This window comes from Siphateles boraxobius, unplaced genomic scaffold (assembly GCF_051911475.1).
Source record: "Siphateles boraxobius isolate OS27281-9 unplaced genomic scaffold, OSU_SipBor_1 104, whole genome shotgun sequence".
Taxonomy (NCBI): Eukaryota; Metazoa; Chordata; class Actinopteri; order Cypriniformes; family Leuciscidae; genus Siphateles; species Siphateles boraxobius.
In genome coordinates, this window is record NW_027508705.1 from 693,882 (window position 1) to 718,188 (window position 24,307).

General features: G+C 38.3%; 2 protein-coding genes across 9 annotated transcripts; one reads left to right on the forward strand and one right to left on the reverse strand.

Annotated features, from left to right (window-relative positions):
• Nucleotides 1–524: 524 nt before the first annotated feature.
• Nucleotides 525–15,680, reverse strand: nolc1 (nucleolar and coiled-body phosphoprotein 1). Of its 8 annotated transcripts, none has more exons than XM_077246568.1 (15): nt 15,531–15,680; nt 14,806–14,861; nt 14,533–14,690; nt 12,981–13,081; nt 12,772–12,889; nt 12,557–12,681; nt 10,293–10,410; nt 9,955–10,017; nt 7,758–7,823; nt 7,452–7,655; nt 7,071–7,421; nt 5,074–6,030; nt 3,734–3,813; nt 1,483–1,566; nt 525–1,367 (listed from the first exon to the last, which is right to left on the reverse strand). In XM_077246568.1, the coding sequence occupies exons 1-15, from the start codon at nt 15,654–15,656 to the stop codon at nt 1,209–1,211; spliced, it is 2,766 nt and encodes a 921-aa protein (XP_077102683.1). In that variant the 5' UTR covers nt 15,657–15,680; the 3' UTR covers nt 525–1,208. The 8 variants fall into 8 exon arrangements, with proteins under 8 accessions (XP_077102683.1, XP_077102700.1, XP_077102714.1 ...); XM_077246585.1 differs by having other exon boundaries at nt 5,074–5,458; nt 5,582–6,030; nt 7,071–7,655; XM_077246599.1 differs by having other exon boundaries at nt 1,483–1,543; nt 7,071–7,655; nt 7,758–7,820.
• A 3,531-nt stretch (nt 15,681–19,211) lies between these two features.
• Nucleotides 19,212–23,096, forward strand: mrps6 (mitochondrial ribosomal protein S6). Its single transcript, XM_077246791.1, has 2 exons — nt 19,212–19,712; nt 22,334–23,096. The coding sequence occupies exon 1, from the start codon at nt 19,354–19,356 to the stop codon at nt 19,708–19,710; it is 357 nt and encodes a 118-aa protein (XP_077102906.1). The 5' UTR covers nt 19,212–19,353; the 3' UTR covers nt 19,711–19,712; nt 22,334–23,096.
• Nucleotides 23,097–24,307: the final 1,211 nt, after the last annotated feature.

The window sequence follows — 24,307 nt, forward strand, 5'->3', positions numbered from 1 at the left end:
TAGTAAAATAATATTGTAATAAATATCAATATCATATGGGAGAATTCTTTTTTTTTTTTTACCATATCACCCAGCCCTACATAAATGTCTCTTTACTAGCTGATAGTTAATCCAATATGTATTTAATGATACTGATCTTTGTTTGACAATGTCAAATAAACCTAAGCTTTATTTCCAGACGCACATCACTTAAAGCATTAACAGTGTGTAGAGTCCGATGTTGATTCAGTAAATCTCTGATGGATTCAATAAACACTTCTTCAGACTAATTCCAACCAATGCATACCCAGCCCGAATTAACTAGACGCTACTGAGTGCGATCTTTTAGGCTAAACTCACAGCTACGATTACTTGCACCTGTTACCCATTCGTCACACATTGCTTTAAAATTTCATTAGCATGGATTTAAATTGTTTATCGGCAAACAAAACAGGTCATGGCTGAGCTCTTGATAACTTTTGACATTTAATTAAATGTATAATAAAATTTAATAACTTGATAACATTTGATTTAAAAAAAGACTGTTGAGTTTCAGACAAAATTTTTATTACAGTTACAAGACTGATTATAAGGGAGACCAAATTACAAAATCCTGCATAACGGAAGTGAAACCATAAAATATCAAAACTAAAATCGACTGAGGATGACTCGTTATTTTGATGGCGGTCTTCCAGTGGTCCGGTGAACAGAAGTGGGCGGAGTCATTACATGGCTTCTTCAAATGAGACGATCACCAGGCTCAAAATACATGGAAAGGCTCATAACATAACCATAATGACATTTCTTTAAGACATAATAAAAAAAAGAACATCTCTCCACCAGTTCTAGTATATTAACTAACCTGCTAGAACGACCGTTCATAATTCGTCAAAACCAACTTCAAGAAACATTTACAGTAAAGCCAAAATGATTTGACATAAGCTAATCCAAAGACTTTCTATTGCAAAACTTAATGAAACGATGCCACCATGTGGTCACCATGTGTAACTGCATGAAGGACTGAGTGCAGAAGATCATGAAACCGTACACTTCCCCAATCCCCTCTACTCCTGCCTTCTTCACCTCAGTACTGAAGGATGGCAGAACAGCGTCGGGAGGGTAGATGGGTAAGAACGGTGCTTGCTAGAGCCGACACAGCAAAGAATGGGAGATACAGGCGGGAGAGCTCATTCAAATGGAATCAAAGTTCATTTAGATTGTGATCTCATTCATTCGCTGTCAAATTTAATGGAGTTCACTGTGGTGGAGATGGCACCGCCAACGTAACTGCCACGCTTCTTCTTGGTCTTTTCATGACGGAAAGATTTGCCCTTGGTAAATTTAAGCACATTGTTGGCTTTCTGGCCCCAGTCTCCGTTGGCACCCATCTTGAAGTAAATAATCAAGAGTCAAACAAATTAAACAAAGCACTACACATGCACGAGGACAATCTCCTTACGGTAAATATTGGCCTAATATGCATTGACATGTTTATGATCTCACCTTTGCGTCAAATGAATTGTCTGCCAGTCGGGGGTCCACGTCAATTTCCTCGTCTCTTACTCTACGGAAAGGAGCATTGCTTTCCTTTACAAGCCACACAACCGAGAAACAAACAGAAAATGCATTTAAGCAGAAGTGCATAACCAAACAGTCGTGGCAGTATGCCTGTGTGGAGCTTCCTACGGTGGGAACGGAGAATTTACCTCTGCTAACAGCCAATTTAATAATAAATTTTTTAAATAGGTGTTTTACCAGTTTTAAAAAATTGTCCACCAGACAAAAAAAATTTAATTCTATTTGAAGATTTGGTCTAAACTTCTCAAATCGTATTAGAGCTGCATAATTAATCATTAAAAGAACGTCATCTTATTCCTAAATGACCACGATGCCTGGTCTATTATGACTGTTTCCCATCGCAAGCCTCAGAGGAGCGTGAGCGGCGTGTAATTTGCTGCTGCCCATGTTAATGAATGATGCGTGTCCACTGGTGCGGAGCAGAGCGAGTTGAGCTTCACACTCACGCTCATGTAAAGCTGAACTTCCATACAAATGAACTGAAAACACGGCACGCTCCCGATGTGAACGCTCGCATTCACTGATATGGGCAGTGACAAAACACGTGTGAAACGGTTTAAAACTAAGACTAGCTTTGAAAGCATGATCACACTTGCAACATTCAAATCTGCGTTCGAGCTGCAGAAAGCAGCTGCTATGTAAATCTACAGTATGAAGCAGCTTCACAAACAAAGTCTTTTCAACCACACCTTTAGTGTTATTTAAGCATTACAAACATTTCAATAACAGGATAAGTGTACTGGGATGAAAAAGTATTTTGACAATGGTATATTGTATTGCTTATCGTTACACCAGGAGGTGGCGACAAACGAGTGTTTAAAAAAAAGTTCATCTTATTCATCCAATAACGAAACAAGTCTTTGTGAATGAGACGTTTTCAAATTATTTTTATTTCGTCCAAATAAATATATCTTTTAAACTACTGGTTCTGACAAAAACAGTCATTGCTTTAGTCTATTTAAAGGACAAGTTCGGTATTTTACACTTAAAGCCCTGTTTTAAGATCGTTTCTGATGAAATAGAACGGTTAAGATTGAAATTTGGACAAATGCTGCTGTCCCGAGAATTTTCGATTTCTGTGTCAGCACCCCCCCACCTCCACAATGGTTTCATAGGGGCACTGGAACAATCATTCATAAAACGCATTAAATTTTAGTTTACAAAGACGTGAAACTCACCGAGTGGTCTGGGGTGTTCACTGATATGCTCACACAAAAATCGCTGCAAAAGATGCTTTCCAACAGGTGTTTTACCATTCGTTGTAAAACTGTGGACCTATTTTTCCAAATGCCTCACAACCGGACATTCTTCCGCTGAGAGCTTGAATAATAGACACTCCAGCCCAGTTGGTGGCGATAATGCACCTTTGCCAATTGCAAGCAAACCACTGTTTGGATAGCGTAGCCTACGATACCGCGACTGCATATGACTACAGAAAGAATACAAACAACCCCATTTCCGTTTCCGGCGGCGGAGTAATACCGTACCTCACAGAACATCCAATACAAGTCAATGGAGTTGGACAAAAACTACGATAAAACCTGTTGGAAAGCATCTTTTGCAGCGATTTTTGTGTGAGCATATCAGTGAACACCCCAGACCACTCGGTGAGTTTCACGTCTTTGTAAACTAAAGTTTAATACGTTTTATGAATGATTGTTCCAGTGCACCTATGAAACCATTGTGGAGGTGGGGGGTGGGGGGTTATTTTACTTCAAGCCTTCAACACAGAAACCGAAAATTCTCAGGACAGCCGCATTTGTCCAAATTTCAATCTTAACCTTTCTATTTAATCAGAAACAATCTTAAAACAGGGCTTTAAGTGTAAAATACCGAACTTGTCCTTTAAATGTTATTTTATTTTGTCTTTTTTCTTCTTCAGAATCGTGGGAGAATCACAATCTCCATTTCTCACAAAAGAAATCATGATTCTCAATTTAATTCTGATTCGTGCAGCTCTAATTCATATGGATTACTTTGAGGCTTCAAAAGTTCGTTTTTGGTGGAACGGACTTTAATATGACATCTGAGAGATTTCTCTGCATCTATTCACTGAAGCCGATATACTAGCGTTTGTCACATCTTTCCAGGAATCAGAATCCGCAACCCCTGGGTGTGTTTGAATATGCACTGAGCCAACAAACACACACACACGCACACAATCACAGGAATTTACCTTCTGTTTGGTTCTGGGAAAGGTCTGAGGTGTGGATGTGGTGACTTTTTTATTCTTGGGTGTTGTCTTGCTCTGTGTGCCTGCGATCAGGAGGAAGAGAGACAAAAAACAAATGTGACTATTGTAAATTGTTTAACTTTCATTTTAAAGGTGCAGTGTGTGATTTTTAGTGGCATCTAGTGGTGAGGTTACGAATTGCAACCAACAAAAGATGTCATCGTCTGAGACGGCAGAGAGTAGCCAGTCCAGCAATGAGGTTTCATTACAAGAATAAATTAAGAAATTATGTTTACTTAATTATTCAGAAAAACTATGTTATTGCGAATATTATTGTTACTTGTTCGTCATTGTGTCAGTGTTTTAGAAGAGCAACATAGTAACGAAACGCGTTTGTCCGTTTAGGGCTACTGTAGAAACATGTCGGCGCATTTCAATGTAAGGGGAGCCGCGGTGTGTGTAGATAGAAACTGTTCATTCTAAGGTAATACAAATATAACGGTTCATTTATACACCACTGAAAACTTCTTTTTCAAGGTAGTGAGGAAACGCGCTCTGTAGCGCTAATTTGCTCTAACCATAATGTGCATGTTTTTTAGAATATCACATTGTTAACTGACCAACAAGCAAACTCTCGAGTCATAAAGAGAACACTAAACACCATTGGATTCAATTATGTAAGAGCAGTACAGGGCTGTAAAAACATTTTTAATAGGGCGGTCGCTTTAACACGTTCATTTAATTAATTGGTTATGGGGGAAAAAATAATGCGTTTAAAGTATTGACGCAGCCGCCCTACACCAGACCTCCGCAGGTCAACTTACATTGACTTTATTTTTTGTCAATCAAATTTGTAGTTTGTTTCTTTAGTGTCATTTATAATAATAAATAGAAAAACAATGGTGGCACAGTGGAATGCAATTTTTTTATATATATATATATATACACTTTATGTTTGTCTTTGACAGTTGCACTTTCACATCTTGCAGTCATTTTTTAAAAAGTCGACTTTTTTTCCAATTCCACGGACCTTTGTCTTGAACAAATGCAAAAACGCGTCATCTTTGAACGTGCTAAATGTTGCTCACATCTCGCACATAAGTGCCATGTTTTTATAATAACATCAAGATTGTTCAACTCTTATAAAATGTCTTGAGACTTAGCTTTTTTATTTTCAAGTGTTGAGTGGTGCTCGGTGTTGTAGGCGAAATTGTTGAAAGTTTTGATTTGTTTGTGTTTATGTAATACATAACGCACTCTGTTAAAGGTAATAAGAACTGGCCTGAGAGCCAGTAACACCAAAAACACACGTTTGCATCAGATATATCGAGCACTGATGGTACCGTTTGTTGCAGAAGTGACCGGAGTCTTGGTTTCCTCTTCCTCCGACGAGTCCTCAGAAGAGCTGCCGGCTTTGGCTTTAGCAGCCTGTGCTTTTTTAGCGGGTGGAGTTTTGACAGCCGGTGTTTTAGACGGCTCCTCTTCATCAGAACTGCTGTCCTCCGAGGATGAAGACTCTGCTGTCTTCTTGGCAGGCGTCTTCGCTGCAGAGGTGGGGGTTTGTTTCGCAGCCTTCCCATTGGCGGTTGCAGGCTTGGCGGGAGTCTTCTTCACTTCCGCCTCAGAGTCTGAGCTGTCAGACGAATCTGAGCTACTGCTCTCGGCTTTCTTCACGACTGGTTTAGCGGCTGCTGCTGCTTTGGGCGTCACAGCAGCCTTTACCTTCTTCTCGTCTTCACTGGAACTGTCGTCTTCACTGCTGCTGGCCTTGGCTGTGGTCTTACTGGCTGGAGCCGGTGGTTTAGCAGCAGAGGCAGGGCTCTTAGCAGTAGCAGCCGCTGCTGGTTTCGGGGTCTTGGCAGCTGGAGTCTCGTCCTCTGAATCAGAGCTGTCAGTTTCAGAGTCAGAACTGCTCCCGGCTGGTTTAGCTGCAGGTTTGGCTGGGGTACCAGCTTTAGGTTTGGATACCGGTGTGGTGACGGCTTTCTTCTGTGGCTCCTCATCTGATGAGCTGTCTGAATCTGAACTGCTTTCAGCTGGTTTAGCTACAGGGGTAGATTTGGCTGAGGTAGCCACAGGTTTAGGTTTGGATACAGGTGTGGTGGCGGCTTTCTTTTGAGGTTCCTCGTCTGAAGAGCTGTCCGAGTCTGAGCTGCTCTCTGCTGCTTTAGTGGTTGGTTTGGCTGGGGTAGATTTTGCAGGTTTGGGTACCGGTGTGGTGGCAGGTTTCTTCTGAGTGCTCAAAGGCTTGGACGTGGCTGCTGGTTTAGCTGGTGCCTCATCTTCAGAACTGTCCGAATCTGTGGGAGGTAAAATAGATCTATAAGCTAATACAATCTTTATCATGAGCACTCACATGGTAAAACTCCATTTCTCTGGATCTCTTTACTTATACTCGCATCATTCCAAACCTGCATAAACAACTATGATGAAAGAAATGTTAATTGATCTTCCAAATAATGCCAAAAAAATTTAAAACGGGCAGTTGAGATTTGCTATAAATTAACACGAATACTGCATGCAAGAAAAAAGTGGCTAGATGTAACGCATCCAATTTTAGTGTATGGAAGTGTACGATAGCTTACATTTTTACGATGATATAATCAATAACAAGAGTTATTATATAGTATATATTGCTTTACACAAGTCTACTATATGCAGGGTATGTACAGACACTGTCAAATTAAATTCCAGGATTTTCAAGGACTTTATGCACTGCTTTTTTTGGTTTTTAAACACTACAATAAGATCTCACTTACCAAACAATATCTTTATTATCTTCCAAATTCTAAAAAAGGTAAATAGATAAATAAAAATATACTAATAAAACTTATGCCCAATTTCACAGACAAGGCTTAAGCTAGTCTCAGACTAAAATGCATGTTTGGACTGTTTTAACTGGAAGCAACTTGCACTAAAATGTCTTAAAATATGTGCATTGTTTTGTCTCAAGATGCAACCCAGTAAAGTTTCTTTCTAAGGAATCCTAAAAGCTACTTAAATGTCCTAATTGAACTAAAACCTAATCCTGTGTTAATCTACATGTAATCTAGTATGCAATGACTGTGCAGAGTAATGGTATGGGAACATTTACAAAGCCCTAGATTATATTTGTGTTAAAATATAACATTAGTTTAATTTAAAAAAAATTATTTTAATAATTCAAGCACTTCAAGTACCTCTTCATAAATATGGCTTTTTTCAAGGGTTTTGCGGGACTTAATTTAAAAAATAACAATCAAGCACTTGAGATTTGCTATATAGTACATAATGTGAGTGCACTATATGTTTCCAAGTAATTTTGGATATAGAATAACTGGATATAATGATGACAACAGACCTGAACTTGAGGAATCCTCTTTCTTAGCAGTTGCCTTTGGAGTAGCAGCTTTTGCAGGAGTTTTCTTCTGAGGAGCAGCTTTAGCAGGAGTTGTCTTTGGAGTTGCAGATTTAGCAGGGGTTGCCTTGGCCGGAGTAGGTTTTGTGGCCGGTTCGTCTTCCTCAGACTCTGAGCTGGATGATGAAGATTCTTTTGCAGCAGGCGTGACTTTAGCTGGCGTTTTCTTGGCTGGCGCAGGTTTAACTGGGACAACTTTAGCTGCTGGTTTCTTGGCCTCTTCATCGTCAGAGTCTTCAGAGCTAGAAGATTCATCTGCAGCTGGAGTGACTTTAGCAGGTACGGCTTTAGCAGGTGTGGATTTAGCAGATGCAGCTTTTGCAGGTGTGGATTTAGCAGATGCAGCTTTTGCAGGTGTGACTTTAACAGCTGGCTTTGCTGCTTCGTCCTCTGAGCTTGAAGAATCTGAACTTGAAGAGTCCTTTTTCTGAGCAGCAGCAACCTTTGTAGGAGGCTTCTTAACTGGGGCTGCTTTCACGGGCACAGCTTTGACCGCTGGCTTCTTTGCTTCATCCTCTGAACTTGAATCTGAGAAAAAGAAAGTTCATTAGCACTCAAGAGACAAAGAGGGGGAAAAAAACAAACCCCCAAAAGTGACTTGGAGGTAATAATCTGCAGAGATTGACGTACCAGAGCTGTCAGAACTAGAGTCCTTCTTAGCAGTAGCTTTGGGAGTCACAGTCTTAACTGCGGCTGCTTGGAAAAAGGATAGGAAAAAGAAATACACCTATATTTTGGCCGCTTAAGCACATTTTCTAACCAATCCCTATGAAAGTAACACATAATACAATTATATATAAACTATAAAGTCTTTGTACATCATGGCAGTTTTGTTATAATGCCTTTAAAAACTGCCTCTTTATTAGGGATGGGCATTCGATTAAATTTTCTTAGTCGATCGTCGGGAGAATTAACGATCGACTATCGATTAATCATTAATATTTTTATATTCAAATTCATTATTTATTTTTATATTGTATACTTTTTATAAATTAAAAATGCAATGAAAATACACAAATACAGCGCGTTTTTCCTCGATTAGATCTTTATTACAAGATGATCAACTTGTGGCAGTAAAACTGGACGTTCGGTTAGGCTAAACTTGAAGATATATGCGCTGCGGTGCTCGAAAGCAACGGAACCTGCAGCTGCGAGTTGGCGTTCTTAAACAGAGACCCTCGTTTGTTCCAAAATAATAAATAATAAAAAAAATCATGTTAAACAATAACTTAACCAAAAACATAATAATACTTAGATCTGACAGGTTATGTCAAAATTTAACTCAGAACTATCCAAGAACGGAGTCGAGAAAGAGGGTGAGAGAGATTAGCCTACTTACTGTAACAATCAATTCGGCTAGGCTACTTAACAAAGCCTCATAAAAATTAACTAGTAACTCACATACAACTTCTACACCAGTCTACTGATTTTTGTTGAGAAAGATAAGCATGTTGATGACATGATCTGAGGTCAGACGCGACCGCAACCTGACCGTCAAGGATCGTTTACACCTTCGCCTGGATCTGCAGCGCGAGTCTCCACAGATTGCGCGCGCACCTCCCCAAACAGACGAGGCGTTTATACTCGACGCGCTCGCCTGTGAAACACCGAATACCGCAATGACGTCATTTTTGCCGCGCTCACCTTCGCGCTCGAGCGGACGCGTCGAGTGTTAACAAGGCTTCAGTCCAGCCGCTGAAAACACCCGCTCTGAGGGGACTGACGTTGCCGGGATGCACAGGTACCTCCGCGCTAACTTGACCAACCAGCCCGGGGAACGTGTTCACTTTCCACTCACACTACGCAACGCAGCAGCATTAGTTTAATGATAATCGATAACAAATTAACGTGATCGACGAAATTCTTAATGATCAATAATCGATCGTCGATTAATCATGCCCATCCCTACTCTTTATAAAAATCAAATGTACTAGGACTGGGCGATAGGGTAATACGATTTAGTATTTTTTTTGTATATTTTTAAATCCTAAGGACCAGAGATGAAAATTAGCCTGTGCTCTCTATGTACAAAGCATCCGCTTTTAGTTTTCAAATCATACTTTTTGATCTGTCAATACAAATAATGTCATTTTAGGAATAACAGGGTTCCCACACATTTTCAAACTCAAATTTCAAGACCTCATTTCAAATGAGTTTTTTAAACAAATAGTTCACAGCATTATTTTCGGAAAACAGTAGTCATCTGTAAATATTTTAATTTTCTCTGTTTTTCATTGGTAACCAATGGTTTTCTCAAAGTGATAACATTTGATAACATGCACAAAACAAAAAAAAGAAAAATCAGTCACTGCTCTTGACTGAAGGACTTTTGTAGCTTTAATAAGAATCAAAAGTTTAATACTTGCAGTAAAGACTATGCTGCATTTTACTTTACATTTGATTACGTATTCACTTATGTAGCAGGCTGTTAGCTGAAAGCTTAAAGACTTGCATAAAAAAACTAAAGCACTGTTTGTTATTTTTCAAATCTTGTTTTCTATAATATTTTTCCTCTTGTTTGTAATTTGCTGCTTTGATTTTATTGCATTACTGACAGGTTACTTATTTTCAATAATTTGAGGACTTTTTTTTTTTACTTGCATTAGTTTGCCTAGTATTCTGCAGTGGTATCGAAATTGGTATTGAGAACTGAAAATTACAACGTAGATGTCATAGCAACCTTATTTCCAGCAAATATATACTTATATATTTTTTTACGATGGTGATATATATTATAAATATCCAATACTACAAGGATTTGGTCATATGGCCTGCTCACAATCGAGTTAAATAGTGATTATGACATTTGGCTTAATCGAACTCTTACCGGGGGCTATGACTGGAGCACGAGCTGTCAGTGCAGCAGGGGGCGGGACGGCACTGAATTGTCCTGTGAATAGAGATGCTTCATTTCACATTGGTGTCCTCTTTTTCAGAAAATCATTTTTGCCTCATAAGGTGCACTAAGGTTTTTTGACAAATGTTCAAAGTATGTTCATGACAGACTCTAGTCATATACTGTCCTGAAAAGCAGTTTGATGTTATGTTGAGATCACATGATCTGGTGAATGCTGAAGTTGTCAGTGTAAATATTGGTTATATAAGCCAGAAAAAAACTCTTTTTAGTGCAGCTTAAAGACAGATGTGAAAGAAAAGCAGTAATACCTGTCTTGGCTTTCTTAGTAGGAGGGGCATCTTCCTCGTCTGAGGATGAGTCCTCACTGCTGGACTCTGCAGGTTTGGCTGGAGGAGTCTTCACCGGGACTGCTGCTTTTACTGCTTTCTGTGATTAAGTGAAAGGAATATATCAAAATCACAAATATCATCAATAAATGTTTTTTTTGCATAAATGTGGAACTATGAAATTTGTGCTAATTTCCCATTAGCGTCTAAAGTACATAAATCATGGTTTATAAGACTATTTTATTATTTTTATCTTAAATAAAATTCCCTAATGTTAATATTAAACCTCAGACAAACTGCTATTTAAATACAAAGTTCATGGTATGTTAGCCAAAATAAAAAGGAATTGACCCTTCGCTAAGCCCCGCCCTCCCTAGTTACTGTTGCTACTGGCACTTCTATTACAGTGTGTATGCACCGGTGTCAGACATTCCCAATGAGATAATTAGCAATTTTTGGCGAACATGTTAAATATCTGAGAGAGCAAGACAAAAGGGACTGCAGTGTGCATTCGAGGGATATATCCACGACATAATATGCAATGATTAGCGAATAATTTCATAAAAATTGAAACTAAAACCTATAGTCATTGATCACGTCCACGCAAAAAATACGTCAACGCAAAATATGCGCGTCGATTCGTCAGACCAAAAACAAAGATGACGGCGCCGGATAGTAGTAGAAACACGAGTGGCTCCTCAGACTATCAGAAGTGCAAGGCGGCACGCACTCGTTCCTCTAAAGTACACACACACAACCCACATAAAAATGTGCGTCAGTATCAAGTTCTCTTTCGGGCTTGAACGAACCATAACACACAAATTATGCCAAACTGTCCGTTTTGTCCAGTGTCCTCATAAGAGCAGTCTTTTAACACATCTCCGGCAAATGGCTTCTTCGTGCAAAAGGAAAAAATTTCACGGAGCGCAGTGAAATGCAGCAACCTATGTGGCGTTTCCTGATGGATCGAGGTTGTTCATTTTATACGTGCAATTTACACGAGCTCTAAGCGCGTGCGAGACTGCTGCAAGTATGCACTTATAGCTATTAATGTCGTGGAAAATACACAGAGGACACTGCCAACGCGCTGACAGACAGGACCAAGAAGGTAACATTTAATAAAGTCTCAACTTTCAAATTTGGTCAGTGAAAGAAAATTAAACCATAAATAGACCTACTATTTTGTGGTTCTTTAATGTGTCGTGACAGATTGCACTTTTTTCGGTAAGCTAGGCCTATGTGTTTTCAAGCCTTCAAGGTTTTATTGAATGCTACCTCTGACTAAGAATGCATTACTTTGCACTTGTATAGTCTTTTATTTTGGAATTTTAAAAGCAATAAACATATATTGCAATGTTAAGGAATTCATGTTTTTTTTCATTCAGATATGTAAATCAACATGTATAAATTGCTATTACTCAATTAATGGGGAGATAATAGATAATCGAATCGGAATGGAAAAATAAACCGTTAGATTAATCGATGAATCGAAAAAATAATCGCTAGATTAATCGCTTAAAAAATAATCGTTTATCCCAGCCCTAGTCCCAGCGCAAGCAGCAGCCGTCTCATACGTTGACCATTCAAATGGGAAACACAAAATTCGTAATAATCTAATAATTATAAATCAAACAGTTTATCCATAAATTTCGTGGAATAACACTAACACCGGGAGAGCCGTGATCGGATTGGGTTAAAGTTACTCAGTCAGGGGCAGTAGGCCGTCGATTAAGAAAATGCTGAAATATCTTTTAAAGTATGTCAGTGAGCCTCTGTCTTGTCTTGTGTGATTATAATGTGTATATTTGTTCTTATCTTTTAATAGCAAAGAAAATAATGACATATTTCTATCTTCATCACTGCCCTAAATGTCAGCCATTCTTTTTTTATTTTATATTTTGTTTCCTTGTAAGGCTCTGTTTTTAAAATAGGGACATTAGTTTGTCTGTAATGCTCAGTCACTTGCAAAATAGTAAAACCATCATGAAAAAGAATCATGATTTTCCTGAAAAAAATCGTGATATGATATTTTTGTCATATCGCCCACCCCTAAAGATTAATCTTGCTGTTAAATTTATCCATTAATTTGATTACCACCACTTTTGTTAAATTTTAGATCATATTAAATTTGATCTATGTAATAAGTAATTAAAACAATTTGAGAAACAGAAAACATGGAATTTGGGGTAAAAAAAAATACTGAATTCTGATGCATGATTATGTTGCATGTTAGTATGTTAAAAGACCTTAGCTGGAGCCTCGTCCTCAGATTCACTCGAGCTGTCCTCGCTGCTGCTGCTGTCCTGCTTCTTCTGAGCTGCAGGTACAGGAGTGGACGCTGATTTAGGGGTCCCTGCCACAGGCTTGGCCCCTGGAGACCACAGATCATAACTTTGAACATGCCCCGAGTAACACACGGCTGTAGTCGTGATAGAGAATATGAACTTGTGTTTCAGCTCACCTTTAGCTGGAGTTTTTGCGGGCTCCTCATCAGAGTCAGACTCTTCACTGCTGGAACTGGTGTCTTTCTTTCTGGCTGCTGCCGCCGGCTGAACAGCAGGTTTCACAGCTGCAGGTTTCTACACAACAATTCAACAAGCCGAGATTCAGGAAGAGGCATTCTAGCAGAGAAATCCCACACGCTCATGTAAACAACATCAACTTCCTGACCTTTGCTGCTGTTTTAGCCGGAGCTTCATCCTCAGAGTCACTGGAGTCAGAGCTGCTGCTCTTTTTAGCAGCAACAGGCTTCTTTGGAGGAGGAGCTTTCACTGGAAACACACAATATCAGTGTAAAATTTTGTGTTTAAAAACAACCATTCAAAAGTTTGGGGCCAGTAAGATTTTTTTTTTCCTTTAAAATAAATTAACACTTATTCAACAAGGACATATTAAATTGATCAACTGTCAGTCAAGACATTTATAATGTTACAAAACATTTGAATTTCAAATAAATGCTGTTCTTTCTATTCATAAAATAATAATATATATATATATATATAAATAATGCAACACTTATCCACAAAAACTATTAATAATAATTCCTTTACATTTATATAGCGCTTTTCTCGGCACTCAAGGCGCTTTACATAGAAGGGGGAATCTCCTCAACCACCAACGAAGGGAGGGTGTATGGGAGGGGAAATGTATGGGATTTTTCGATCTAATGGACAAAATAAGCTTGCGATTGCGCACATATGAACGCGCCCGGAGACGACGGAAAAACATACGGAGAGCATCAGCTTTAGTTTCTGCTCTGACAGCCACAAGACCAGCCGAACGCTGTGAGTGTGTGTTAGAAATCAGGAATGCTGAGAGAACGGTGTGCTTGATACGATTTTCATTTTCAAACCAAACTTGAGTCTCCAGCAGACAAAGTTTAAATCCCGTCTGGCTAGCGCGTTTCCCATAATGTTTAAGCATTAAGTCACCAATCCAGTCAAATGAGTGTTCGACTACCTCTGGAAGTGGTCGAAAGTGGAAAAACTCAAGACATTTTACCCAACCCTAGGTCTATCGAGAACCGGTTCCATTTTTAGAACTGGTAAGAATTTTCCAAAAACTGGGGATTCGATAAGGCACACGCATGTCAATTCCCCTTTTAATTCCTGACTTTGGGGCCGTTCACATATCTCATTTTTTACACGTTCAAATTCGTTACTTCAAATGTAGGCTCTCATAATAGAAGTGTGCAGTGGCGAGATGAAAACATCTCAACTTTACAGAATGCGCACCGTGGGTCATGTGACAAAAACCAACTGACCTTTCCGTAACAACATCGAAAGCTCAGCCGAACATCTGACCATAGCTGTACAGGGCAGGATTTTATTGATCATCTCTATAAATATATCTACCAGTAAAGCTAATGCAAGGTCTAGAAATCAATTCATACTTTGCTGATACTTCCTCCTCTTCATCAGCAGTTCATGGTAGCATAGCAACGACAGCCGCCACAGGAGCACAAGCGCTTTGGAAAGCATAGATATATACACTAGATGTTGCCTTGGCTACGGCAGTTCATTGGAACGAATGCGTCAATAGAGCCACCATGATGGAACAGGGGAGCCCCTTGTATTTGTACACTTGTATTTAGCGTCCTCGACTTGTGATCCGATAGACCAAAACGCATCTCGATACCAGGTGTAAAAGGCCATTAAGTGGAATCCTTATAAGAAACTTGTTAAATCCCAATGAGAAAGATAATAAAGTGACAGCTATGTACCTTGTACTGCTTTCTTGGCAGGTGTTGCAGCTTCCTCTTCACTGCTGGAGTCTTCACTGCTTGAACTCTCTGCATCTTTCTTTGTTTTCTTGGCTGACGGGCCATTGACAGTCGCAGGGCCACTGGTGACCGCTTTACGCTTCTTGGTTTCTGGGGACCTTGAGGAAAGAAGTTGTAGTGATTACAATCCAACCGTGGAAATGACAGCAAAACTACCAGCGTGAGCAAGAGTGAGCTACAGTTGCCATTTAAACGGTTAAAGCTTATACTTACTTCACCCAGAAATTGAAGATGTCCAGGAGACTGTCCTCATTTTGGTCCTGGGGTTTCTGATGAGAGGAAACAGATAATATTGCAAATTATAATACTTGTACAAAATTGTAAACCTTAAATAACCAAATGCTATATGCATGTATATAAATGTAAAGTAGTAGAAACTCCAAATTTGCGGGGTGACCATCAGCAGCAGAGACACTTTAAAACTAAAAGATATTAAGACTTCTGTGGCCATATAAAACATTTGTAAGAATAATTAATGCAGCATGTGTCAATTTTGCATTCTTGTGAACTGTTATGTTGTATAAATGTATTAGGCCTACTCTTAATATAAATCTATTACTTAGTTTTGATATCCCAGACTGTAAGGTCTGTAAATAGTTATACATTTATAGTTTGATTCCAACATTGTCCAACACTGAACCTGTTGCTAAAGTGTAGGAGAATAGTGATGAATATAACGTTAATTAATTCTGGACAAAGGAAAAAAATGTAAACGTATAAAAAACTGCTGTACTGGCACAGGTCGAAATTATAAAACAACCGGCAGAAATTAAATGTATTACAGCACATCATATACAGCGGCTCGTAAACACGTGTTCGGCACAAACTGCGTGTCAGTTCCACGCGTGTGCAGAACTACGCGCCCCCGATCGACACATCACAGGACTACTGCCTCCACGCGCACGAAAGCTTCTAATAAACATGTGAAAGGCTCTTACCACTTTAGACTGCTTTATAAACTCTTTCGCAGCTTTGGCGAACTTATTTTCCACGAGAAAAGAGTACACATGCTGGTAGAGATCGCTGGGCACCTTGCCGTCTTGCGCCATCTTCGTTGCACTCATGTGGAGGAGGAGCGCGATTGGCTATTTCAACGTCACATGGAGCCGATGAAAATGGCGCACGATGAGTGCGTCATACTAAATTTACGATTATAACCTTTTCGACTTTTAGATAGGACTTGCTAAATTCTTCATTCATAAATTCAGGGTTTAAACCCACACAACCTCCCTCTCCTTTACTCAACTTAGAATTCTTGCCTCTGTACTCTCTCAAATGAAAAAGCTATTATAGTAGGCTAGACATTTTTTACAATGAGTTGTGCCTTGTAGCTTATCACCCCCCTGTGTAGATTTGTTTATGTACATTATTATTTTATTTTATATTTATATTTTTAATTCGTTTAATGTCAATTCATTTGGATTTTCAAAATTCCACCACTGTCATATGTTGTTTTTTCTTATGATTGTGTCTGCCTTTTGTAGTGTTGTTTGTTAATATGTTCCACTTAATGTCTGTTTTGTTTACAATTATATTCGTCTGATTTCAATTTTAGAAACCACTATATATATTTATATTATTTAGCCAATATTATTTTTGTTATAGACGAGACGGGTAGTTTTCAAATAGTAAACCTGGCACAAGAGCAATCTCTTTAACCCTGTAAACCCCGACATATGAAATAATATAACATATCATTTTTTTATGACCTGACTAAAAAGTTTTAAATGGCTAAAAAGTAACATGAAATTCTGATTTCTTGTCACTAAAATAGATTTTCATATCATTATGCAGATGACTTGCATATCAATTATCGTTATAATGTCTTAGTAAGGTGATATTTAAATATTGGTTTTATGAGCAAAGCTAGTTTTTATTGTGGAGGCAAATAATGCGGTGCGATAAAACGATGATTGAGAGTTGAACAAATAAATGTCCCTCAAACGCCTGATGTATCATTGAAACTTACAATTGATTTTTCTAAAGATAATGTATGGATAATCAAGTAAACACAGCTTCAATAAATGTCCATCTTTAAATATTACTAAAATTAGCCTTTAGATAAAGGTTATTCTTACAATTACTTTAGCCTATAAAAATCATTAAAGATTTTGCCGCAAAAAGACACGTGTATCACGACCTGCATGTCGTTTTTAGAATTAGCCTACTAAGGCCTTGTACTTAAAAATATATACGCTAACAATCAGACAAAAGAAGGCATGTCATAGATTTTGTACAATAATTTGTTTTTAATAATTTTGATCATATGATTTAGAGTCCTTAGGAATTCATGTTACAGTAGCCTTTACAGGGTTAAATAAGGTCTGAAAACATTTTTATACATTTATACAGTGTATAGATTCCAACAGCTATACATTTTTTTTTAACTGTTTACATATTTTCATTATTAGCCCATCTTTTATGCTTCATAGTTTAAAACTTGCTACACACATGGGCAATAACGCAAGTAGACAAGATTTTATTTCTATATTTGCACTAATTTTATTATTATAATTTTTTTTTTTGTGTAATCGATTTCTCCCTCAAAGCCAATTCAAATCCTAAGCAATTGATAAAGTAGTGGAGTGGGGTTATGATTGGGGATTTAGATTTTCTATAGAAAAGACTCAGTCAGTCTTTTTTACTAATGAGTTCAGGGAGGAATAAAGATGTATGGAAGACATTTAGAGAGGGTTGGAACTTTTACATTTTTAGAAGTTAGTTTGGATTCACAATTGACATTGAAAAGTGGGAAAAAGTAAATGTGATGAGATGTCTGAGGGGAAGACATTGGTGTGCAAGTAGATCATCACTGAAAAGAATATATGTGGCATTATACAGTCTGTTCTAGATTATATATCTCCACAGGGAGAAATGGGAGAGGAAGCAGTTGATGGCAAAATATTGGGCTGGTTTACAAGGGCATAATAATTCACATCTCACTAGTACTGCAGGAGAGTTTTAACAAGCCTAAGGTCATTCAATTCAAAAAGTCGTTAAGATATTCTGTTTGAACTCCAGTCAGTTACAAGAATAGTAAAAATTAATTCAAGGAAGACAAATAGCCTAAAGTTTATGTGGTTTCCAGGACATGTAGGGATAAGGGGGAATGAAAAGGCAGAAAAATAACATTTATTCATTTAGTGGACGCTTTTATGCAAAGCGACTTACAATTACTATGTATGTCAGAGGTCGCACGCCTCTGGAGCAACTAGGGGTTAAGTGTCTTGCTCAGGGACACATTGGTGTCTCACAGTGGATTCGAACCCGGGTCTCTCACACCAAAGGCATGTGTCTTATCCACTGCGCCATCACCACCCACAAATTAGCAAAAAGGGCGTTAACAAAATGAAATATAGAAATGCAAGTTAGTATTAGCAAAGCAGAGGTTAAAAGTGTGATATGGGAGAAAATAAATCAAAACTGGCAAGAAAGACAGGATATAGAGGGGAAATTCGGAGAGAAGAAATTGTGATATCTAGGTTAAGATTGGGTAAAGTTGATAAATAAAGTTAATATTATAACATAATACAGGACTGTGCGGGATGCCAGGAAGAGGAGTCTGAGCGTATCATATGCAGTAGATATTGAGCACAGAGAGGTGATGAGGAATAAGCTGAAGGAGACAGGGGTTCAGAACCTCACATTAAAGGTGCTCTAAGCAATGTCACGCGTTTTTTTAGGCCAAAACATTTTTTTTCACATACAGCAAACATCTCCTCACTGTCCGCTAGCTGCCTGTCCCCTGAACACACTGTAAAAAAACGCGGTCTCTGCAGACACCCCGGGCTCCACAAACGGCAACAAAAACAAACTGGGCTAACCCGCTCCACGAAACAAAACAAACTGTTCCAGCCAATAACCGACAAGAAGGGTTTGGGGGGTTAGTGCGCGGATGAGGAGGAGGGAGGGTCGAGCTAGCCTACGTTTTGTTTGACAATACTTTAAAAGTCAACAAGAAGTGACGTCACCCGACATCGCTTAAGGTGATGATACACAGGGCAACTTTTTGAGCAATGTTGCTCGGCAATCTTGCACAGTGATTGTTGCTTGGGCTCTTTCCCATTGAAAATGGGCAATACATTCCTATTGGATAATTTAGAGCGGTGGGGGGCCATGTGTCTCATCAGGTTGCCTGTTGACGCCAACATTGCCCAGCAACATTGCTCAAAAAGTTGCCCTGTGTATCATCACCTTTTAGAGCACCTTTAAATGGGTTATTTAGCAGCCATAGGGCTCAGACTAGAAACAGGGTTTTTTAAATAAAAGTATTGAGGAGGGTTAAAAATATTAATATTGTTGTTGTTATTATTGGTATTGTTATTATGTAGAAGGACTGGTGTGTGTGTGTGTGTGTGTGTGTGTGTGTGTGTGTGTGTGTGTGTGTGTGTGTGTGTGTGTGTGTGTGTGTGTGTGTGTGTGTGTGTGTGTGTGTGTGTGTGAACTGCAAATAAGGAGGGTGGGTGATTTAGTCAGTAAACCATACTGTAAACCTATTTTCTGATTCACCTTCCGGAGCAGAAGGTGGCGGAAATGCACCAACAAGCTGGATGCCGACCCCCGGAAAATAGCAAGAAGAAGAAGAAAGCATAATCTTCCGATGCTGTAGGTGACGCTCTGCATCAACATCCACATGTGTTTCTACAGTATCCTTGAAGAAGTCAGACACACATGCACTTCAGAGTCTGACTGTGTGAAAGATTTCCACCGAGAGAGACATTTGTCTTTTAGATAACCTCTCTGTTCCCTCAGTCCCGGGAGATGCCGCGTTATGAGCTGTCCGTGATCCTGAAGGCGATGCGGAGGCCGGAGACCGCGGCGGTGTTGCGGCGCACGGTGGAGACGCTGTTCGAGCGCGGCGCGGTGGTGCGGGGTCTGGAGAACCTCGGGGAACGCAGGCTGCCCTACAACATCTCCAAACACAACTGTCTCCACACGCACGGAGGGTACTTCTCGGTGGACTTCCACGCCTCGCCGAATATCCTCAGCGGGCTGTTGGATCACCTCGAAAGAGACGTTGATGTGCTGCGTCCGACTGTTATTAAGAAAGACGTTGAGGTTTCCGAGGCGCAGTGCTGTGGCCTACAGAACAAGAAAGCAAAGAGTACATCCCGTTAAATGTGAGAATCTTCATGTTTTCCTCATCTGTTTTTACTCCGAGGATTTGGGGTAATCGGTTTAGATTTGGGAATACTATAAAACTATGAATAGGTTGTTCAAAATTAAGTAGTATTTGAACATTATTGGAGTTAAGGTCATGAACTCTACCCCTCATGTGTGGATTTAAGGAGAATTGAGTTAATCGCTACAAATCACAAGTTGCTATGGTCTTTTCTTCCCAGTTATCAGAAGCAACCCGAAGTATTACGGAGCCCGGGAAGTCACCTGTGCGAGAAAATAAAACAATCCGTGGCGACGGTTTTGCAATCAGTCCGCTCAGTTTATAAACCGTACCCACGAATTCTCAAACTGTTCTCTTGGTTTAACCAATCGTGCCCACGGACTAATAAACCGTACCCACGAGTTCCTAATCCGCGCTCTCAGATTTGTAAACCGTGCCTTCAGTTTTTTGCAATCTGTACCCACGAATTAATAAACCGTGCCCACGCTTTCGCAATCCGTTCCCACGGGTTTGTAAACTGTACTCACGGGTTTGTGGCTCGCCCTCATTTTTGAAGATCACCAGGAGATAAGTAGTTAATGAATCTTATTGTATATTGTGTATTAAGTGGAATACATCAAGTTGTCTTGTCTGCATGCTTAAAGTGATTCTCCATTGTAGCGGGTTTGGGTAATATACGATTTAATATTAATGACGGGTATCAAAATATTTTGTTTTTTTGTGATAATCTTAGTACTTTATTATTAACTATAAATTAGTTCACTTAGTAATACAGTAATATGTTTGTCATAAAATAATTTATGAATGCTTTATTTTTAAGCAACTATTCAAAAGATGTAGGCCTATTTTATCCAAAACTGTAAAAGGTTAGGTTATAGCCTATAAAAATAAAGCATTGATAAATTATTTTGGCAAAAAATATTACTGTATTACTAAGTGAACTAATTTATAGTTATAAACTCAAATAATATTACATTTTAGGCTACATATTTAGAAGACGCTTTTGTCGAAAACTTACAAAAAAGGAACAAAGCAATTATCAGTAATAATACAGGTTAGACAATAATAATAAAGTGCTAAGATTATCACAAATAAACAAAAGATTTTGATGCACGTCATTCATATTAAATCTTCCACCCCAAACCCGCTACAATGGAGAATCACTTGAAGCATGCAGACGCAGTTAAGACAATTTGATGTATTCCACTTAATACACACAAAACAATTGTCTAACCTGTATTATGATTAAATTATCAATTTTTTAAAATAAAGTTTATAAACACAATGCAATGTGTAAGTTATACGTATCCCGCACCGTAACAGATTGCCTGGTTGAATCATCCAGCACAGACTGGGGGAGGAGCCACAAATCCGTAAGTACAGTTTACAAACCCGTGGGAACGGATTGCGAAAGCGTGGGCACGGTTTATGAATTCAAGGGTACAGATTGCAAAAACTGAAGGCACGGTTAAAAATCTGAGAGCGCGGATTAGGAACTCGTGGGTACGGTTTATTAGTCCGTGGGCACAATTTGTTAAACCAAGAGAACAGTTTGAGAATTCGTGGGTACGGTTTATAAACTGAGCGGACGGATTGCAAAACCGTCGCCGCGGATTGTTTTTTTTTTTCTCCCACAGGTCGGGTGACTTCCCGGGCTCCGCAATACGGAGAAAACGTTAGGTCCATTTGGGTATTGATTGGATGGTTGTGGTTTGCTATTGCCCAGACAGCATAGCAACATATTGTCGGCCCAGATCCGGTGTTGTGCCGAATTTCGACCCCCTTCCAAATTATTGTTCAGATCTCTGCCCGCATCTGGTACGCGTTGAATCCACATGTACCAGACACTATATTGCTGTGGGTGGTTGATCTTATGTGAGTGACAGGTTGTTGTTCCACCCTCGCGCCAGTAAACACTTATACTTATTTTGAATTACTTAACGGCTTCACAAAAAGTATGTTCTTGAAAAGTCCGTCTTACTATGAATGTGTAGTACGAATATAATCCGGACATACTACATTTGCCATGTCATTATCTCGGGACCTACCAGCGTCAGTTGCATTGCTTCATCCTCTCCTGTGGCCTCATGGTTAAAGTTTCCATTGTATGCACCCTTCAGAATCTCACCGGAAGTAGTAGGTCATCCAGTTACTTTTAGCCTACTCTTTTACGAGTACTGTGAATTCAGACATATACTACTTTTGACACACACTGTTTTCGCCAACTAGGGAATTATGCAGTTTTGGATGCAGCCGAGATGTCCTTGCAAGTGTGAGGCGAAGTTATTTAGATTACAAAGGGTACATGAATTTAAACCGCTGTGCACGGGTAAATAATTTATAATAAATACTGCAATATTCCATAAACAAGGATTAAGTTTGATTTTATTTAAAGTCATTTCAGAAATGATAGAGAAATTAAGTTGGGTTAAAAAAAGAGAAAATGTAAAGCATTGTTGCATTTCAGGTGACACTTGGATTGATATGCAATGACATCTGTACCAAAGTTCAAATGCTTTTGGGTTCACAGTCACACTTCTGCTGTAGTTTCTGTCATTTTTGAATAAGACTGTTGTTGATCATATGTTCAACAAGTAAATTCCTGTGGTTTCCCCCTAGGACTGTGAAGATCACATCATCTGCTGGATTATGGGAACGGACAAGACAAGCTAGTAAATGCCAGCAGCCTTTTTATGGTTTTTGGAGCATTGCATTTACTTCAGCTAATGATGTGATGTGTATTTATACAAAGAACTCTGTACATATGATCTTTTTGCAGGATCAATATCGTTTTTGGAGTATTTAATTTTATTATGACAGAATCTGCTTTAATAATTACAAGCTCAGAAATAAATGACACAAAATGTTTTTTGTCTATAGCAGTCATTCTCTTCCACTAAAGGAACACGCATGAAGAACTACATTTAAGTGGAGTAGAGGAAAGCTATCAGGACACAGTCATGTTAGAAGTGCTGTAGAGTTTGTTGTGCAAGACTCAAAAAAAAAAAATCCACTCTACTTTTCCTTGTAGAGAATGTATTAAAAAAAAAAAAAGTCAGCAGAGAAAAGAGAAAACGCCAGTTAATGCATACAAAAGTTTTAATCGTTTCAAAAGCAAATCAAACAAGGTGCTGAAATGAACTATACAAAGTTCATTTAAAAAAAAAAATTCTCAGTTTCTTATCATATGGTTCATAACCCAAACTACTTTGTTCTTTAATCTCGTTTTTGGTTGAGTGGTTAAATTCATTCTTTATCTCATGCAGAAATGTTTCCTTTAATGTCATCAACATCAATTGAATCAACATCATTGAATAAATTGTCTTAAAATCTTATGTCACTTGTATTAGGGTAAAATTAAAGAGGTATGCAATACTACAAATGCGTCATAAGTTTGATTTTTAATAAATGGGTTATGTTTGATATAGCATTATTTTCTGACAAGCCGTTCATAGTCAAAACAATTTTTGATAAAATACTCTTAAATGAAGGGAAAAGCCACACAAAATTGAATGTTCCAAGGGCACTTTGATGAAAATATGGTAACACCATGGTACTGTACTATATATATACTATTAAAATTGTTGTATATAATGATTTAATTGGTACATATTCTGTGTTATTACCACAGTAGATGTCCAACAAAACACGGCAAATAATGGTGATTTTGTAATTGTAGAAATGACACCAGCAAATGTTACATTAAAATACAGTTGGTCTTCCACACATTGGCCTTTTGTGATAATATGCACCAATAGCTGGTCACGTTAGGGTTAACCCTATGAACGAATTTGCCAGTAAAATCCTAGGCTTTTTTTTTAAGTGAACATTAAACAAAACAATTCATGAAACAACAAAATGGTACTGTACAAAAGTATCAAACCATTGTAAAATTGGGAACAATAAGTGACGACAATACTTTGTAAAACTCACAAATAGGCTACTACAAAAATACACAATTCAAGTGATCTTTTTTTCATTAATTTACTTGTTGAATATTAACAGAAAAGCTGTCATAATTGAAATATTTACAAAGACTGAGATTATGTTGCATTTTCACTTCACATTCAACACAACATACCAAATAAGTAGGCAAGTTAATAAAAGGAAAGAAAAACAAATAAGTAAATGCATAAAAAGAATAGAGTTTTTCTTTTAATATATAAGACAAAAATCCTCCAATAAAGAATACAAATTGGGACTTTTTATCCCTCTCAATGTCTCCAAATATATTAGAAATTCCTCTATAAAAAACAATAATCGGTGAAGATGTACATTTGTTCATGTAAAATTTAAGAAAAAGAAACACATTTTTTATTACATAAGATACCCTTTCATCCTTAATTAACAAAACAAACGTATCAGACAGACAATATCAGTTTTCCAGGTATTCTTTGTAGACAGTATCAGTTTTGCTGGTATTCTTTGTTTTTTATATGATTCACAATTTCAAATTTGCAGGGTTTATATGATTCACAATTTCAAAGTGCGCCTCCTTACATTTAGTGTTAACCGGAAATGAAAGAAGTCGCTCCTAATTTTTTACACACTTATTTCTTCACACAATCACGGAAATATGTCCTTTTTGAAGAT

Bases quoted from the DNA above. Each gene is read 5' to 3' on its own strand.
- nolc1 (XM_077246551.1), bottom strand. From the start codon at position 15,656: ATGAGTGCAACGAAGATGGCGCAAGACGGCAAGGTGCCCAGCGATCTC. The intron at 10,411-12,556 runs GTCTTTTAACAT...ACTTAATCACAG, and splicing joins AGGACGAGGCTCCAGCTAAG to AAAGCAGTAAAAGCAGCAGT. The intron at 1,368-1,482 runs GTGAGATCATAA...ATTTACTTCAAG, and splicing joins ACAATTCATTTGACGCAAAG to ATGGGTGCCAACGGAGACTG.
- mrps6 (XM_077246791.1), top strand. From the start codon at position 19,354: ATGCCGCGTTATGAGCTGTCCGTGATCCTGAAGGCGATGCGGAGGCCG.